The sequence below is a fragment of the Myodes glareolus genome, chromosome 18 (genome assembly GCF_982192425.1).
Source record: "Myodes glareolus chromosome 18, mMyoGla1.1, whole genome shotgun sequence".
NCBI classification, from domain to species: Eukaryota; Metazoa; Chordata; class Mammalia; order Rodentia; family Cricetidae; genus Myodes; species Myodes glareolus.
Genome location: NC_142043.1, coordinates 41,222,004 through 41,240,272, shown reverse-complemented (window position 1 = coordinate 41,240,272; position 18,269 = coordinate 41,222,004). Strand labels below are relative to the sequence as shown.

At 51.2% G+C, this 18,269-nt stretch overlaps 1 protein-coding gene and 1 long non-coding RNA gene across 5 annotated transcripts in view; one reads left to right on the top strand and one right to left on the bottom strand.

Moving 5' to 3' along the window:
- Positions 1–2,531: 2,531 nt before the first annotated feature.
- Pou3f3 (POU class 3 homeobox 3) lies at positions 2,532–5,610 on the bottom strand. The gene has a single exon (XM_087898111.1). The coding sequence runs from the start codon at positions 5,604–5,606 to the stop codon at positions 4,116–4,118; it is 1,491 nt and encodes a 496-aa protein (XP_087754237.1). The 5' UTR covers positions 5,607–5,610; the 3' UTR covers positions 2,532–4,115.
- Positions 5,611–9,508: 3,898 nt separating this feature from the next.
- LOC125397778 (uncharacterized) overlaps positions 9,509–18,269 on the top strand; it is a 44,010-nt gene continuing 35,249 nt past the window's right edge. Inside the window, exon 1 of one of the 4 annotated variants that reach the window (XR_015735460.1) lies at positions 9,509–9,702. This is a non-coding gene — a long non-coding RNA (uncharacterized LOC125397778). The remainder of the gene's footprint in view (positions 9,703–18,269) is intronic. The other 3 variants (XR_015735461.1, XR_015735459.1, XR_015735462.1) reach the window with 3 other exon arrangements.

Sequence of the window (18,269 nt, the reverse complement as noted above, 5' to 3'; positions counted from 1 at the left end):
TTTAAAATATTACACTCATTGATAAAACTATGAAGAGTATATACTGCATTTGATATAAGAACCAATTATTCTCTGAATGTTGAAAACCATTCATACAAAACAGATCATGAGCAAACACCGGAGGCCACGGGGAAGCAGAGGGAATCTCTAAGAGCAATAATGGACAATTCTATTGAGAGAGAGAGAGAGAGAGAGAGAGAGAGAGAGAGAGAGAGAGAGAGAAATAATCCTTGGGTAATACTAAGGAGGGAGAAATGCAGAGCAATAACAGCAAAGTTACTTATATTTTTAAATACACCTTGAATTATTTATTGGAGAGAATTGTCAGGGGAAGGTGACTGGGTGGACGAGGTGATCAAGGCTTGGATCATGGCTCAAGAGCCCCAGAGCCACAGTCTACAGTGAACTACGAATGGGCCTAGTTTGAACCTAACCAGGTTGATGGGACAGAACTTTGCCACTTTCCTTTGGGTTGAAATGGGTGGAGGAGACAACGACAATGGAGGAAACAAATGGGAGGCCTAGGAAGCACAAGACATTTGTGCCGCAACGGAACACAATGACCAAATTCATTAAAAAGATCTGGTGATATATAACAATATTTTCATTATTTACATGTGTAACAATATGAGCCTTAGCACAAAACCTCTTGCTTTATATCTTTTCTGTCGTGTTTCAACCACGAATTTCATTTTGTAAATACATTCAAAGGGTTGACTTAAAAGAAAAACTGCAAGCATCAGCTTCTTTTACAAAATGCAAAACGACAAACAATTTGCCTTGCTTGCCCAGCTGCTTCACCCCTAAACCAAGGCTTCTTCCAAAATAATCAGCAAAGGTTCTTTTTCATAGAAAACAGTGTAAAAAGTCAAATTGTTAGCTCCCTTGTCTTCAGCTAAATCAAGTAAGTAGATACCTCCTAAAAATTTAAATAGACCCATTCCCCCTTCTAGTCAAGCACCGCTATTCCTGGAGGAAAACAATCAATCAAAACAAAACAAAACAAAACAAAAAGCACCCCCCACCCCAAAACCAACTCATGATTCCTCACATATGCCAGTGGTGTGCTCCACTCACAAACAACCTGCCCTGTCCACAGTTTCCCGCCAGGTCTTCTTGGCTTACTCTTACAGCCCCTCCAACAACAAGAGTAACAACACCAAAAGAAAAATGATGGTGAGCCTCACCCCACCCCCACACCAAGTTGTTCCCAGGGAAGGGCAATAACAATAGCAGGAGAAACAGAAAACAGCAACCCAGACAAAAGTAAAATGTAGTTTCTTATCTACAACCCCCTTATGCTGAATAAATATGGACTCTTTCAGATTTCACAAATCAGAATGATTGTGAGTTTTAGTGCAATTTAGTGTCAAAAATAATGCCACCTGATACATGGCCGTCTGGCTGGGACTTGGTTTGTGCTATAGGGTGTCTCTGGGAGAAATAGTTGTTCCTTACTCTTATAGTTTCCCAGGGTTTTTAGACCCCTAAATCTAAATTATGGGGGGAAGGTGAGCCTGTGAAGGGGACAAAATTAGGCCAAAAGTGAGTGGTAGCTGAGTAAGATCGGGGAAAACTCTTGTGTAAAAATCACTGCGTTCTCACTCAGTTTTTAAAGAAAAAAATACCATACAGGGAGTCAACCAACCAGAGCCTTTCTCATCTTTAGCACTCACAACCCGAGGCACTACGTTTTCATCTTTCCATGTTGTAAATATTGATACATTAACTTGATTAATGTGACCACTCTGCAGGGGCTGATCTAAAAAGTGACCCAAAAAGCTAAAGCCCTCAGCACTGGAAAAGGTGAAGAACCAAGTTTCCGGAGTACCAAACCACAGAAATGGGCAGCCTGGAGTCTGAGCTGGTGATCATCCAAGTACAGAGCTAAACAGGGCTCTCTGCAAGGTCTTCTTTCATGAAAGGAATAAGAAAGAAAAACTACCATAAACTTAGTAACCGAAATTTAATCACATATAGGTAGTAATGGGGAGTAATTGATATTAAAATACTTCAATGATTTATAAGCTATCCTTTGCAACTATTGATCTTCAGGAAAAAAAGAAACAGGGATATATTGGAGGGTAAGAAGATGAGAGAGGGAGAGAGAGAGAGAGAGAGAGAGAGAGAGAGAGAGAGAGAGAGAACTAAGAGGGGTTGTATTTACCATGATTGACCGGGTGGGTATATTTTCAGTGGTGATGTAGCTCAATTATGCAATTCAAAACAGGTACCTTCAAGAAAATGGCTGGTAGTTATAGATCGCCCAGCAAAAACACTAGAGACACTGAAGCTGAGGGTAAGGAAAATGCTGTGAAATTTATGGATCAACAAGGAGTGAACAACCTCTATTGCTAAAGCACAGATGTTTTCAGCAATCCTAGCCTGTTCTGGAGGTTTCCAAACACACCTTTGCGTGGGGGAAGCTCTGCTCCCCTGATGCTCTAAGACTTAAGGATCTCTATTAGTAAAAAAATATTTTCTAGAGAACTCTTCTTCCCACACAGTGTTGATGCATCAGACACAGACTATTTCATTCTAACAAATTTATTTTCTCAATCAGCTCTTACGGAATCACTACTCAAATTAAATTACAATCAAAGGATCACATCAAAAGATACCCTTATTACCTAACAACTGTCCATATTTTCATTTCATTTTGATTTGTGCTCGTCTGAAAAAAACACGTAATACAAGATCTGGGGAAAAATAAATTACCGTTTTGCAGCAGTTCATAAGTATTCTGAATAAAATATTAAAAGAAGTCATTTAATGAAAATATAAAGCAAATATTTTTAGATCAACAACGGATCTAACGATTCTATATTGCCGTCATTTGAAAAGTCTGTTTATTAAAACCTACCAAAAACACTGCTTGGAAATGGCAGTATTACATAATCACATCCGCAGCACCCATTCAATCAAAGTTGGCAACGGATTGAGGGCAGAAGTCAAGGGAAGTGCGGCGGCTGGTGCTCTCTTTCCACACCCTTTTATCGGAGTCAGTCCAGAAATAAAAAATAAAAAATGTTAATAAAAAAAATATTAGCGGTGGAATCTTTAGGCATGGTCCACCCCGAGTGGCAGTCGGCAAAGCCCGGGTTCGGTGGCGGTGGCCTGGCCTCTCTGGGCGGTCTCAAAGGCTGGGCCTTGGCCCCCGCTGCTGTGCCCTCCCCGCTGGCGACTGGAAGAGCCTGGCCTTCAGCCTCGCCCAGCCCGGGCTCTTTTGAGCTGCTTTTATTTCCAAGGTTACCGCGAGGATGCTTTCTTTTGGCTTTTCTATTCAGTCTGTGAACTTCAGAAATTGTGAATCTTCCCCCCCCCCCCCGCCCCAGACTCTGTTTCTCCTTCCTTCCCATTTCATAGTTGATTTATTTTTTCCCCAAAGACTTTAATATGGCCAAGAAAAACACTGTTCTGGAGTAGAGTCAGACCTGCACAAAACCTGGTGCATCTTTCTTTTCAGGTCGCTCCCAATAAAGTTTCCATGGATCTTTTAGGCAGCCCTTTAGGAAGAAGTGGAAGAAAGGGAGGGGGTTTCTCTCTTGTCTCAGAGGGGAGGACGAAGCAGGTGTTCTCCACCGACGCCATGAAGGACATCTCGGGGTGTACAGTACCTCAAGAGTGCAGTTTCGGTGGGTTAGGCATCTTCAACCTTCTTTCAAAATAGAAACAAAACACTACCAGAGTATAAACGAGATGTCCCGGTTGCCCCCTTTTCCTCTTCCGGTTTTGTTTGTTATATATGCATATAAAACAGTCTTGGTATTTATTATGCTTTAATTTTTTTTTTTTTTTGGTCCCTCCTTCCTTGGACTTCAAAAAGAGTCTCCTCGGTCGGTGTCTCCCTAGTCGTTCTCCCCTCCTCCTAGATCCCTGGCACTCCTGTCTTTGGGCGGAGGGGAGGCGGCCGAGACGCACTGGCCCAGGCCAGGTGCTGGGTCTGCGCGGCGGCAGCGGCAGCGGCGGCGGCGGCGGCGGCGGCGGCAACGGCAGCGGCAGCGGCGGTTCTTGGCGGCGGCTCGGAGACGGCGGCGGCGGCGACCGTGGCGGCGGTGCTGACAGCGGCTGCGGAGGTGGCGGCGGCGGCCCTCTTCGCGCTGCGCCCCCGGCCTTCACTGCACGCTGGTCTGCAGCCCGTGGTGCGGTGGCGGTGTGTCAGCGCTCACGGTACCCACCTGCGAGTAGACATCGTCCGGCGTCTGCTGCTGGATGCCCGGGGGCGTCATGCGTTTCTCTTTTTGGCGCCGGTTGCAGAACCAGACCCGCACGACCTCCTTTTCCAGCTGCAGGCTGTCGGCCAGGTTGGTGATTTCCTGTGCCGAGGGTTTAGGGCACTTGAGGAAGTGGCTCTCGAGCGCGCCTTTGACGCTCACCTCGATGGAGGTCCGCTTCTTGCGCTTGCGGCCCTGGGCTGCAATCTTGTCGATGCTCGTGGGACTGCCGGTGCTCGAGTCCGCCTCCTCCAGCCACTTGTTCAGCAGTGGCTTGAGCTTGCACATGTTCTTGAAACTGAGCTGCAGGGCCTCGAAGCGGCAGATGGTGGTCTGCGAGAACACGTTGCCGTAGAGCGTGCCCAGAGCCAGCCCCACGTCCGCCTGGGTGAAGCCCAGCTTGATGCGCCGCTGCTTGAACTGCTTGGCGAACTGCTCCAGGTCGTCAGACGTCGGCGTGTCCTCGTCCGAGTGCGGGTCGTGGCTGTTGAGTCCCGGTCCCGCGCCGCCGCCGCCGTGATGCGGGGGTCCTTGCGCGTGGTGCGGATGCGGCGGGTGCGGGTGAGCGTGGTGGTGATGATGGTGGTGATGCTCCGCCAGCTCGGGCGTGTCCCCGCGCACCAGCCCGGGATGAACCAGACTCTGGGCTCCACCACCCGCGCCTCCGCCGCCGCCGCCGGGACCCGGGGGCGCACTCAGCATGCCGTTCACCGTGAAGCCTCCGGGCTGGGAGTAGAGCAGACTCTGCGGCGGCGGTTGCTGGCCGCCCGCCATGGACGGGAGGTGAGCGGCTGCTGCTGCTGCCGCGGCGGCAGCGGCGGCGGCGGCGGCGGCCCCCCAGCCCCCAGGGTGGCCCTGGTGAGGGGGCGGCGGCGGGGGCCCGAGGTGCGGAGGCCCGCGGTGGTGCAGCGCGGTGCCGGCGTGCAGGTCTTCGCGTCCAGCGCCACCCTTCACGTCGGGGCCCTGTGGCGGCGGCGGTGGCGGCTGTGGAGGCTGCTGTGGGCTGCCGGCCATGCCCACCGCGCTGCCCGACCACGGCGAGCTGGCTTCCACGGCGGCGGCGGCGGCAGCGGCAGCGGCGGCGGCAGCGTGGGGCAGGGCGGTGACCCACTGGTGCGCGTGGCTCAGCATATGGCCGCCGTTGCTGGCGGCCATGGCCCCCTGCATGAAGTCGCTCTGGACCATCTTGACCGAGGACGGGTCCCCCCGGTAGGCGCCGGAGGTCACAGCGGCGCTCCCGGGCTGCATGCCACCGCCGCCGCCCCCCGCCCCGCCGCCGCCGCCACCGCCCCCTCCGCCACCGCCCGCCCCGGCCGCGTCCGAGTGCACAATGGAGCCGGCCGTGAGCAGGCTGTTCCCCGGCAGGTAGGGGTTAGAAGCCGCCGTGGCCATGCCGCTCCGCTCCCGCCACCCCACCGCCGCCACCACCGCCGCCGCCGCAGCAGCAGCCGCGGCCGCCGCCGCCGCCGCCGCCGCCGCGCCCCCCCGCCTCCCGCCTCCTCCCCCCGCTCCTCCTCCCCCGCCCCGGGTCCCCGCCGGCCCCGCCGCCTTCGCCGCCGCCTCCTCCTCCGCCGCCTCCGCCCCCGCCGCCGCCGCCGCCGCCGCGGCCCGGGGCTGCAGCTGCAAGGCCGCTCGGCAGGGCGCGGGGGTCGCGGGCGGGCCTCGGTTAGCAGCAGACGCTGCAGCAGCCGCAGCAGGAGCAGCGCCCTGGGGAGGGGGGATCGCTTCTCGGGGTGAGCTCCGTGGCCAGCCCCTTCAGGGGGGGTCGTGGTCTCCCCCCTGGCCGGGAGCAATCGGCTCGCTCCAGCAAGGCTTGCCCAGTGGGGCGGGGACCCGTACTTCGGGCGCTCTCTCCGGGCGCAGGGACTCCGGTTGTTCCTCCTGTCCTCGTCCTCGGGCGGGTGCGGACTCTGCCCCGGCGCGGGGCTCCGTACACCTGCTAAGCAAAGGTTTCACGCGAGACAACAAAGGACGAAACGGTTCCTTTCTTCTTCGGCCAAATTGTGGGTGGCCAGCAATCGGGCCGCTCCTTGCTGGTCCGCTGGCTTCTCTCCTCTTCAGCAAGACATTTCACTGTTTCCCCCTTAGCATAGTAAAACTTTTCCGGTCCTTACTGGCGTGGTGATACTGGCGGCTCGCGTCTGCGGAGTGGGGAGGCTGACTCCTGTTCTCCCCCTCTGGTCCTCTCCTTTCAAGTTTTGTTCTGTCCTAGAAAAACTTCTTGCGATGGTGCATTTCTCTGAAGTTGCTATTGCCGGAGCTCTTGGATGACTCTGAAACAAGAGTCCCTTTTCATTTTCCTCGCAACAGTCACGGTCTGGTGCGACATCTTTCCTTTTGGGCAGAAATTAGGAAACAAATATAACAAGGCAAAAATTGAACAGGAAAAAAAAAATGTCGAATTGCTCTGTTACCTTGTTGCTGAAGGTTGGGGTTGGTGTTTTATTTTTCCCCCGGCAGTTGTCTGGAGAAGGAGGAAGAAGAAGAGTGCATTGGTGGAGATGGAGATGTGTGTGTGCATACAGGGGATCCTTGATACACAACCAACTCCTGTGGGCACGTTGTACCGCTCCTAGAGTGCCCGACGGCGGGCGCGGGCGCGGGCGTGCCGGGGCAGAGTTGCAGCCGGAGCTAGCTCTGCGCCCGGGTTCTCTCTTTCTCCCTGTCTCACTTTCCCTCTCCCTCTCTCTCTCCCTCTCACGAGCGCCCGCTCTCGCTAGGATCTGACAGTTCTCTCCCTGTCCCTCCCTCTCAGAGCAGGGACTGTCGAATGTTTACCCTCCGCCGCAAGCGCGCACCCACCACCACACTTTCCCAAATACAAGGAAGTCGAGCACCAGGGCCCCCGCTGATTGGCTACCCGCTGGGTGATTGGCAGGCCTGGAATGACTGGCTTAGGACGCGCGGCCCCCCTTCCGGCCGTTCCGATTGGTTGCTTTTTAATTTAGGCAGAGCGTCGTAGAAGCTGGAAATCTGTCTTCCCCCAGCCTCCCTCCCCCGCGCCACTTTCCCCACCCCGCCCCTCCCCCGCCGCCCCTGCCCCCCCCCCCCATCCGCCACATCTTAACTCTTAGTGTCCGGCCCAAACGTCTGCGTTCCCTCCGCGACTCCCTGCCTTCGTGATTGGTCTGGGAGGTTGAGGAGAAAGGGAAGAGAAAAGGAGGAGGAGGCGGGGAAGAAGGGGATTTGAAGGAAAATGAAGAGGGGAAAAAAATCACGAAAAACAGCAGTCTATCCATTCTACCTAGACTGCGTTGTGTTGCACCCCCACCCCACGCCAGAGATTTGTAAAGCGCGCGCCACGGATGTACGGTTCAAGCTAATACCTATAGACAGATGTGTCCCCAATGGTTTCAAAGTTTCCTCTTCCCTTCCCGCGCGAGCCCCCATCTCCGTCTTGCCGGAGGTGGGAAAGGGAGGCTTGCTTCGCCCAGAGCTCCGGTCGCCAAGCTTCTTGGAAATCCGCCACTGCAACTTTGTGCAGCCGTCGCGCGCCGGCAGCGACCCTCTTTGTTTAAGTTCTCGGATGCCATCATCTGGGAAACCTGCAGCCCTGTACCAGCGCGGGGCCCGCGCGTGCGAGACGGACCGCTTGCTGCGGCTGCTCGCTCTCCCCCACCCCTCTCCCTCTTCTTCTCCCTCCTTTCCTCCCTCCCTCCCACCCTCCTCTGGGATTCTTGCAAGTAGCGTGCGTGCCCTTGTGAGTTTGGAGGGTGCCGGTCAACGAAGCCACTCGAGGTATTTGAAAGGCAATCAGACCGACCGTCCCCCTAGATTCATCGTAAGTGTATTCGACCCCAATGCCTTTAGATTGCTGTGACTGCCACAGCCTGCCCAGAGGGCTCGGGTCCGCTAGCCGCGCCCTCCCCCGTCACTCTACCGCTGACTGGTGTGTGTGTGTGTGTGTGTGTGTGTGTGTGTGTGTGTGTGTGTGTGTGTATTGGTGGGGTTTTTACTCGCTTGCTATTCTTGGGCATGGGGGTGCTTTATTTTCCTCTTTCTTTGGGTCTCAGGTTTGCGCGGTGGCTGTGACCGCTGGCGACAAGTGCTTTCTCAGCCGCAACCCAGCTGAAAGAGTTAAGGGGGCCGGGAGGAGGAGTGCGCCCGGTAGGCGGGAGAAGCGGGGTGGGGGGGGGGGGACGCGGCCAAGCGGAAACGCTGCACAGAGGAACCTCAGCGAACCAAGAAAAAAGAGAAAGTGGCAACGAAAACAAGGGCAAATTAAACCCTCCTTGGGGATTTCCAATGAACTAACCCAATTCGGACATTCAATAAATACACGACTCTTAATGAGGGTGCTTGTGTTTGCACCGGCACCCCCCAGCTGCAGGGCACCGGCCTGCACCCTGCACCCTGCAGCCTGCAGTCCCAGCCCGAGCTGCAGCCGAGAACGTAACCTGGCGGCCAGTGTGCTTCGAATATAAAGAACTGGCCTGCCTTCTCCCCCATGCATAATTCCTCTGCCGAGCTCACTTAGGTGAACTCAGTTACAGTGGAAGCTCTCCAGCTCAGCAGCAGCCTCTGCGTGATCTCGAGATTAACCGTAGACGCGAAGCATTTATGTAGGATTGGGTCCAGCTTTTGCTTGCCGGGTGAAAAGATACCATCTTAGGAACAGATCTAAAAGGCAGCAGTAACCAAAGCCCCAAACAGAACGGATTCCCTCCTCCTTCCCAAAAGGTTCCTTTTTATATTTATGTATGCGTATATGTATATATAAAAGATGGAACACAGATTTCATTGAATAAATCTGAGATCTCCAGGTGCAGACGTTTGAATGGTCGGTGCCAGCACCCCGTGTTTTCCTTTCCTGCCGATTTTGCTTGGATCCGGCTCAAAAACCGAAAGAGTCTCGTGGTTTTGTTTACACTGAATGGGGAGGATAGGAACAGAGCCATGGGGCCGCCTTTCATTAATATACAGTGAGGATTTTGTCTAAATTACTGCTATGAGTTTCACAGTACACGCTTTCAAAAGCCGTCTCAGGTGGCCTGACGAAACGGGATAGCGCCTCTGCAAACAGAGCCACTCTCCTTTTGCGAGGAGGGTGTGCGCATTCGGGAAGCCCCCCAAACGCTGTGCTCCTCAATAACAGAAACGCACTTCTGTTCCCAGGTCTGTCCCTTTTCCCTCCCTTCCATGTACTTAGTTCTCAAATCGCTCCCCAGCTTCCCCCCCCCCTCCCGCCCCACCCCATCCGCCCCCTCCCTCTGCCGAGTGTGATTGTTTTGTCTGGAAAAAAAATCCAAAGTATATAACAAGGGGAGAACAGTTAGTGCTGATTTTCATTTGCATACATTTTCATATATTTTGGTGAAAATAATAGACTAGTGAGAACTGGGCTTAGAGGAGTCAGTGTAAAGGGAAGGCTAAGGATGCGCCGGTTCTGGAGAGTAGAGAAAAACGCCTTCTCCTCTACCCCTCCAGGCACCTTATTTAAAAAAACAACAACCTTTTATTTAAAAGTCTAACCTTGGGAGTTTGCTGGGTAAGTGGTTTTTTTCCCCCCATTTTCTTCCTTTGCTTTCTCCTTTCCCTTTCCGTCCTTTCTGGTGTATTTATTTATGTTCTTGTAGGTTTGGAAGCTTTATTTTCATTGCTTGGGAGGAGAGAGGAAGGGAAAGTGTGTCGGAGGGAGTGAGCAAAAGGAATCTGACGTTGCTAAAATAATACAAAAAAGGTGGACTGGTTCCAGAGGCCCTCACAGCAAGAGCTTTACTCTTCTGGGTGAGAGTGAGAGAGAAAGTGCTATTGATTTTAATTGTTAATTATGGGAGGGGTAACCCCTCGAAAAGAGGTGCCTACTAAGCATGGAGTATATAAATATTTCTTGTTTGGAATTTCCCCCAGAGAATCAAGGATGCAGAGGGAGAAGCCTGGGATCTGTAGCTAGTGAGGGTGACTGAATTGTGAGTCTGTCCAGGTTAAGATGGGGAGCAGTTCGACCAAGTGGGGAGGAGGGCCTGGTAACCACTGGCTGTGGACTAGAGAGGAGAAAGCGGTGAGGGAGACTGTAGCTCTGGTTAAGGCTGAAACTGGGGAGCAGGCGGTGAGCTGCAGCTCCTGGCTCAGTAGTAAAGCCCATCAGAAAGAGGGTGATCAATCAAAACTAACCAGGACATCCCTGCTCTCCACTCCCCAAGGACGCTGGAGCTTCAGCATCCAAAGTGCCAGATTTCATATGTTTTCTATTTGTGACAGTCAGACCTAACCCTCCTTATCACTAACCCCGGGTTTTGGAAAATTCAAGGGTGTACTTACTTAGATAAATATGGCCGAAAGAAATAGCTATGCCAAGTTCAGGCCAGTGTGATTATCTGACTTTAGTAAAATAGTCTGGGTTTGATCGTTCGAAGGGCGGGGAGTGGCGAGGGGTGGGGGGTGGGGGAGTCAAATGTCTGGAATTATACTCACTTTTGTATACAGAACACCTTGCAATTTAGAATTGGTAATTTATTTGGAAACAGTTGATGCTAAATCAATGCAGTGGTTTGTAATGAGGGAGGCAGAGGTGTCAGTTGGGGAGGGGCTGAGAATCACTAGGTTTCCTCCCCTTGTTTACAGCCTTGCTTCTGACTGGGGTTAACTCCGTGTGCTCCATTGGACCAGATGCCGTATAGAGCTGCTCCCTGAAGATCATTTGTTTCCTTGATGGGGAACATTTCTGAGCAGAGCATATTGGTTGCCATAGAGAAAGAAATAAAAGGAAGAACACTAGTCACATTAAGCTATATGTTTGTGCACTGGGCTTTAGATAAAAGGACCTTGATTCAGCCAAAGAGGAGAAGGCAAACTAGAGATTTCTAGGACCACTAAAACTAGCTTTATTTTGTTTTGGACTTTTGCAGTTGAAACATATAAGCTAATTTTATTGGTTGTTGTTAATTTTATATGACACGGTTTACTGAACAAAATAAACTTTGCTTAGCACTACACTGTTGACTAGTCAGCAGGGGGCGCACTGACTCGTTGTAGCAGGCACTCAGGAAAATGTAGCCAGTTCAAAAGCAAATCTGCCCTTACGAACTTGCCAGAAGAACAAACACCCTTACCTTTCTATGCATGTTCAAGGGAAGAAGGGAAATGATTGCACCACACAGGATTTTGAAATACTAGGACATTGATCTCTCCTCACACCAGCCATGCCTGTAAATGGCCCAGGAAGACAGAGAGTGCAGAAACTGTTCCCCCTTTCTCTCCAGGGAAGTGTGACTAGGGCTTTTTTTTTTTTTTTTAATAAAATAGGCTGAAAAACAAAAGCAAAAGTAAAAATAAAAACAAAAAACACAGAAGAACTAAAGAACTCCTGTTGGTTATATTATAGGCAACTTAAGAAACTATCTTTCAGGTTGGTGATGATTATCTTTGTGGAGTCGGACTAGAAAACAAAATGAATTGTGAAGTGTTATATGTTGAATAATGGCTGTTTCAGCAGGACGCAGTCTCATAGTTGTGTATAACTCAGGGGCTTGGGGTTGGAGCAGGTGCCTGGGATCTTTCACTCCAGTTGATACCTAGTAGCCACTTTCGCTCTTACTGGTTTGAGAAGGATTTAACAGCCTTGAAAGGCTTTATAGAGAAAAGAAAATGCAAGCTAGACAGAGGGTAGGGGTAACTGTGGACTTGAACCTTTTTAGGACAGTTAAAGAGGAGAGTTAGATCCAAGGATTTTTTTGGGGGGGGAGGAGGGGGTGAGGGCTGCCAGCGAGAACTGCAGCAAAGGATGAAAAAGTCCTGTAGCAAAGTCGGAAACTTCCTAAACCAGTGAAGGGCAAATCCTAGCAGGTTCTGAGGATTTAGTCAGTTTGTCTCAAACAATAATTTTCCCAAGGCGATTTAGAGAGTTACTAAGACAGGTCTGGGTGACTGGGGTGGGGCGGGGGGGGGAGGCTTCCACAGAGCAGCTGAAGGCACCTGTGAACCGAGTGTCACAAAGCCTGACCTCTCTGATAGCTCTGCTACTGGGGGATGGGGGGTGTCACCACTGGCTTCTTTTCAACTCGGCTCCCAGTCAGCCAGGCTTCAAGTATAAGTTTTTTGTTTGTTTTTTTTTTTTTAAACTGATTTTGGTAGAAACTGTGACTTTGTCTAGGTTGGAAAGACTATATCCCCATAGTATATTTCTATAGTCTTTCATAGAAGCAAGAGAGACACTCACATAAAAAAGCATACGATTTTTCACCCTGGGCCCTTCCACATTCGAGAGTCAGGAAATGCACTGTCAGGTTGGCGCTAGGAAATCCAAGTGAAGAATTGAAGAAATTGTAATTTGAGCACAAACACTGCTTTCTTCCTCAGCTCTGCATTGAGGGACAAAAGACATCCAGGGGAGATCCACAGACTGGGACAGGTCCCAAAACATAGCTTGCTTTCCGTGCCCAGGGTTACTCAAGGAACTTAGGCTGTAAAAGCAGGGAAAGAAACTTTAAAAATGCATTCGTATTGTAAAACACTGGAGAAACCCTCACCATGTTTTTTTTTAAATAGGGAACATTCGTGTGTTACAGTTCTTTGGGGCTGTGATGGTCTAAGCAGCTGCTCCACCTTCCCTTTCTTGAAAATGTTCTTGAAAGAACCGAGAAGTGGGGGGAACCCTCATGGTTTCTAGAGATTGATATAACTTGCAGTGAAAGAAAATAAGAATTCCTGGACAAGCAACAAGTTAATTTGAGATGAGCTGTCACTTTACAGGGACCATGACAGAGGTCTGTAACGACTTGGGGATAGGCATAATCAAGGTGGGGATGACTTAAGATCCAAAGTTCTGGGCAAAATCTACAGGCTTAATTATTGGGGACTGTGAAATTGTTTTTTTGTCAAACAAGAGAATATAGACCATTACCTGGGTCAAATGTGCACAACATGAAATGGATATTTTTCCTCATTTGCTTCTATTTCACAATGATAAGGCAGTCCAGGAAAGCAGCAACATAAAAGCAGTTTCTCTTACCATTCACACTCTGAAATAGTCAGCTTACCCACAGTCTGTACTGTGTGGCCTATACAGAGGGAGAGGGCTCTGCAATAGTGACTTTTGGTTAGAAAATAGACTTTATTTGGCGGACAGTGGATGAGTTGCTTCTTGGTATTGCTGAGGTTTGGGAGTATGTACCCCCCCCCCCATCTCTTTGATAAACAACCAGTTCATCTCATCTGGAGGTTAGGTTTCTAACCTAACACTTAGGTTTCTTCAGGTTGGTTTGAAGGAGTAATTATGAATTCAAAGAAACTATGATGCTTTACTCTAAAGTAAGCAGCAGCAACCTTAAAACTACAGGGCATTTCTGATTGTGTGAAATAAATTGAGAAGGCACAATAACTTAGTTGGTGATCCTGTATGTGCTTTTGAAGCAACCCATTTTCAACTGTTTGCTCACTCGAGCTGTGTGCATGCATCTGTCAAGGCTGGTAATGCTCTCTTCCACTGGCTGGGGAAGCTGCAACTAATGGATTATTCTGGCCTGCCCTTCACCACCTTTCCTGTGCTCCCTGGCACCACGGACTTTTTCAGATTTCAACTCCTAGGATTAGGTAGCACAGAGCCAAGCTGATTGACTAGAGGTGATGGTGAAAATATGATTCATTAGCAACAAACACGGATATGTTCTAGCTTGAAAAATATTTCAAGGCAAGTGTGTGTGTGTGTGTGTGTGTGTGTGTGTGTGTGTGTGTGTGTGGTGTCTTATACAAAAACAAAGCCCAGAAATATGAACTCAGTTTTACTAAAGGGGGATCTGAAGTTTGTGTTCTTACATTGGCCCTAAAAGATTTGAGCTGCTCTCTGCCTGAGGCGCTGCTCCATCAAGTATTCGTCTAGTCTCACAGCATCTTCTCTGGCACCAAACCAGTAGTGCTGGGATGAAAGGAGAGGTGGTCTGGCATCCTAGAGAACAATTCTTCTCTCTCTCTCTCTCTCTCTCTCTCTCTCTCTCTCTCTCTCTCTCTCTCTATCTCTCGGTCTCTCATGACATTTGACCTTCGATACTGTCTGAGGAGCTGGGTGTGGGTGTAGATCTGGGCATTTAGACTGAAGTCTAGGCTGCTTTTTTTTTTTCCTCTTTCATCTCCAAGCAGTGCTTCCGTGGTTTCTTCCATCCTTGGATGCTGTAGCTTCCTTCCATTTCACAGTTCTGTTCCTTCTCTGGGGTCCTACCTAGCTCAGTGCTCAGTGCCTATCTGGGACTGTCCTTTATCGGTGTTTCTAAGAAAGTGTGGTTGTTGCTATTCACTTAAAAAAAAAAAAGAGGAAGAATGTAGTAGCAAATGTGTTCATTGAGAGTTGGTGCCTCCAATATCCCAAAGTGTGCAAGAATAGAATTTCAGCTGATAAACTAATTGATAGAAGTTTAGGTGGCAGAATGAAGTGACCTTGCTCACAATGGCTTCCTGCAGCTCAGGGTTACATCCAACTTAAAAGTTGTAGGTCCAGGATTTCTTTTAATACTCACTTCTCTGCCTAAATTTTCGGCCAGAATCCTAGTTAATAAAGCCCGAGGGGGAGAATCCCCGGCTCAGAGTGGCACTTGATAACCATTAAACGTTAATTTAAAATCAAACCAGAGCACAAAATTCACCGAGAAGTCACAGCTTGTGCTGTCAAATGGCGAGGACTGTGTTCCCTTTATTTTTTACTCTCCCCCATCAAAACCGATCAAGTAAAACTTTGCTTGGAGTAAACACCATTAAAGTCCTCTGAATTAAAAAATTGTACGATTTTATTGGTAGGGTCTTGGCAGCAATCCCCACTCAGGGTTGGAAGGCAAGATGAGAACTTTTTTTTTCCAGAAAGGTTTGCCTTAGAGACTTGAACTCCCATTTCCATGTGGACTGGGAGCCCCATTCCACAGGAAGGGGGTCCCCCCCACCAGCCATTTATGTGATTTGTGGGAACCGACAGGGACACTTGCCGAATTCAGCAGGAATCTGTTCGGCCTCAGGGCTAAGTCTGTCTTTCTTAGATCGTATTCTAACGGCATTTTTATTTTATTTAGGGTTCAGTTTGCATAATAAAATTAAAAGACTCCCATTACGTCCCCCTTTCTGCCTGCAAATGCCCAGAAACGTCTTTCAGAATGTTATTTGAACACAGAGAAGTCTGCAGAGGTCCTGTTATCATTGCTTTACTATGGAAAAGAAAAAGGGAAAAAAACCTAAGCCTCAAAGCGAGCAAGGGCCGAGGTAAAAGGAGTGAGGTGGAAAAAAAAAATGCTGGGGGAGATGGGAGAGGCTGGGGCGGGCAGAAGAGAATTGGGAGGCTGGCGAGGTTGCAGGACCAGAGACATAAACGCTGAGTCACCCAACAGGTCTTTGGACACACCGGAGAGAAACACAGAAGTCCAAAAAAGACTGGGTGCAAATCGCACCCGTCTTCGGGGCCTCCTTCCCCGCCTGGCCACAGGAGCGCTGCCTTGGAGCTTGGCACCGCCTGCCTGCCTTTGTCACCCGCTCAGAGCGCGGCCGCGAGCTCCCGCGGCGGGCTTTGTTCCCGCGGAGCCGGGCAGGACCCCTCGCACCGCCGCCTCCCCGCCCGCCCCCGAGCTTGCGACAGTGGGGGTGGGGAACGAGAAAGGGGGACCGGAGAAGCTCCGATGGGCAGGCAGGGCGTTGGAGCCCGGGATTTCGTTTCTTTGCTCCTTTCGTAATTGAGCTGTTCTCCCCTCGCGGAGGGGGCCTTGGTTGAGCAGGAGGCTTAAGAACTGCAAAGGGGGCGCCTGCTCTTAGTCCATAGCAGAGCAAAGAACTCTCCGCTCTTCTGTCCACCGATTTGTATGGTATGCATGCATGCATGAAAGCATGCAAGCATGCAAGGATGGATGGATGCATGGTTGGATGGATGAGGAAAACCACTGAATTGGGTCCCACGTTTTGGGCTTCTAGTCCGGGTTTTGGCAGCTGCAGGGCGTCTCAGGTTGGTTTGGTTGGTTAACCTCAAGGTCGTGCTCTCCACGGGTGCTTTGGGGGGCGCTGTGGATATACCTTGGGGTCAAGGAGCTGCACAACCAGAGTGCGCGGATCTCTGTTGTGGAGGCCTGTGGCGAGGGACAAAGAAGTCGACATTGGGAGCAAGCAGAGGACAGGCGCGCACTGGTATCCACACATCCATTTGCACACCGAGGCTCGGGTCCTTCCGTTGAACTCTCACCCCCACCCCGCCTCTGTACCTAAGGCTCTGGGTCCGGAAAGTTTACCACCAAAGAGCCCCCCTCCCCTCCCCAACCCTGCATTTAGCTAGTGGTGTCACCCTCTTCCCAACCGTCCCCAAAGGTGTGGGCAGATTGCAAGAGTTGCGCCTCTGTTATTGTTTGTCAAACAGGCCCTTTCTCTTGGGAAAGGGTCGAGGGGCGTGAGGCGGATCCTGGGCCAGGATTACATTAATCAAAGCATTATTTCCCCAGAGAAGCCGAGCACAAATGAGAATAAATCCTAATAAAATTGGATCGCAGAAAAACGGAAGCTTTGAGTAATCTGTGCGGCCTGATCAAATTCTCAAATTTATAAGAACGGGGTGGGGGGTTCTCTAATTTTTTTTTTCTGCACACCTCTGGCCACAGCTTGACTGCTAGACGTGGGAAAGGCAGCGGGACGGGGCGGAGGGTTGTCACTACTTCAAGCTCAGTTGAACTTCTGCAGTGAGGAGCAGACAGGGCCACCCGGGTGTAGAGTATCACAAAATCTGGTCAATTTTTACTGAGAAGACACTTTTCTGCTGGCTTATACTTGCAGAGAGCCAGGGTTCGGTCAAGCCCCAATCGGTGTCCGTCCTTGTGAGGTCTTGAACTTCCTTTGGGAATGTGGCCCCCACTTTTCCCTGTGATAGAGGTGGCAGGATGGGCAACACCCAGTGGTCGGGGCAAGACATTTACAGGGAGCCTTCTCCCCAGCTGGCGCTGCCGGCGGGTTCTAAAGTAGCCTCAGGTCACTTTTCACAGCTAGTGAAAGTGCGTGCGTGTGTGTGTGTGTGTGTGTGTGTGTGTGTGTGCGCGCGCGCGCGCTCTATTCGGTGACAGGCAGCTTGCCCGCTGAGATTTCTAGTACGGTCGGGCCATATCAGCTAAGAAGTAAGGTTCATATTTTATCCTCCTGTGTCCCCTAAGTGGTAGAAAACTTTTCGGCGTCTTGTGTGGCTCTTAGATCGAAGAGAGAAAAGAAACAGCCCCCCCCCCCCGACACACACACAAAACCAACCCACCGTGGTGACTTGGTCCAGCTGAGCGACTTGCCCAGCAGGCCATCTCCCTTTGCATTCCTAACCCTGGTGTCTTCCTACTGGAAGACAGAAAGAAAAAAAAAAAAAAAAGGATTGCTGCCTGGAATTGTGGCCTTCCGTGGTGACTCGTGTAACTAAACCAACGGGGATATCTCCAGAAGGACCTAGCCTTGTTTCTCTGGGGCTGGCGGTCCGACTCGGCGGGGCGCCACCATGAGGGCGCCCTCTGCAGGCAGGCTGGGAGTGGGACGTCTTTCGTGCCCCGCCGCGCGGGTTCCCTCCACTGCCCTCCTCGTGCCAGCCGGATCCCCATGCGCGCGTGCACAACCCCAACCTGGCGATGCGAACCGGCACTCAGTGCCCTCTCCAAGGCGAGTTCCCCGCAGCCGCAGGAAAAAGCTACCAAGGACGCACCACCCCCTCCCCAGACCCACGCTGTTCCCTCCCGCTGCTACGCGCCTTCCACTGAGAAGCCCCTGCCACCACCTGCCGCCGTACGTCTTCGGTCGCGGCCCACGCTCTCCAGAGACCCCAGTGCCTCTCTGTCCCTTTGCGGGACTGTGCCAGGCGGGGCAGGGCCGCCGCCCCTCCGAGGGGGACGTAGCCCTACGGTCTGGCAAGAGGCGCTGCTGGAAGCAGTGTGCGTGCGCACGTGTGTGCGTGTGAGTGAGGCGCGCGCGCAGGGAAGCTCCGGGCAGGGCAGGGCAGAGCGTGGAAAGGCAGGACAGGAGGCGCAGCAGGATGCTCCGTGCTAACTAGTCGGTTTCCGCCAGTGTGGGTACCTAAAGTCCTCTGTCTGCCCCAGGCTGGTTCTCTATCTTTCGATTTTGCGTCCTCTCTCTTTCGAT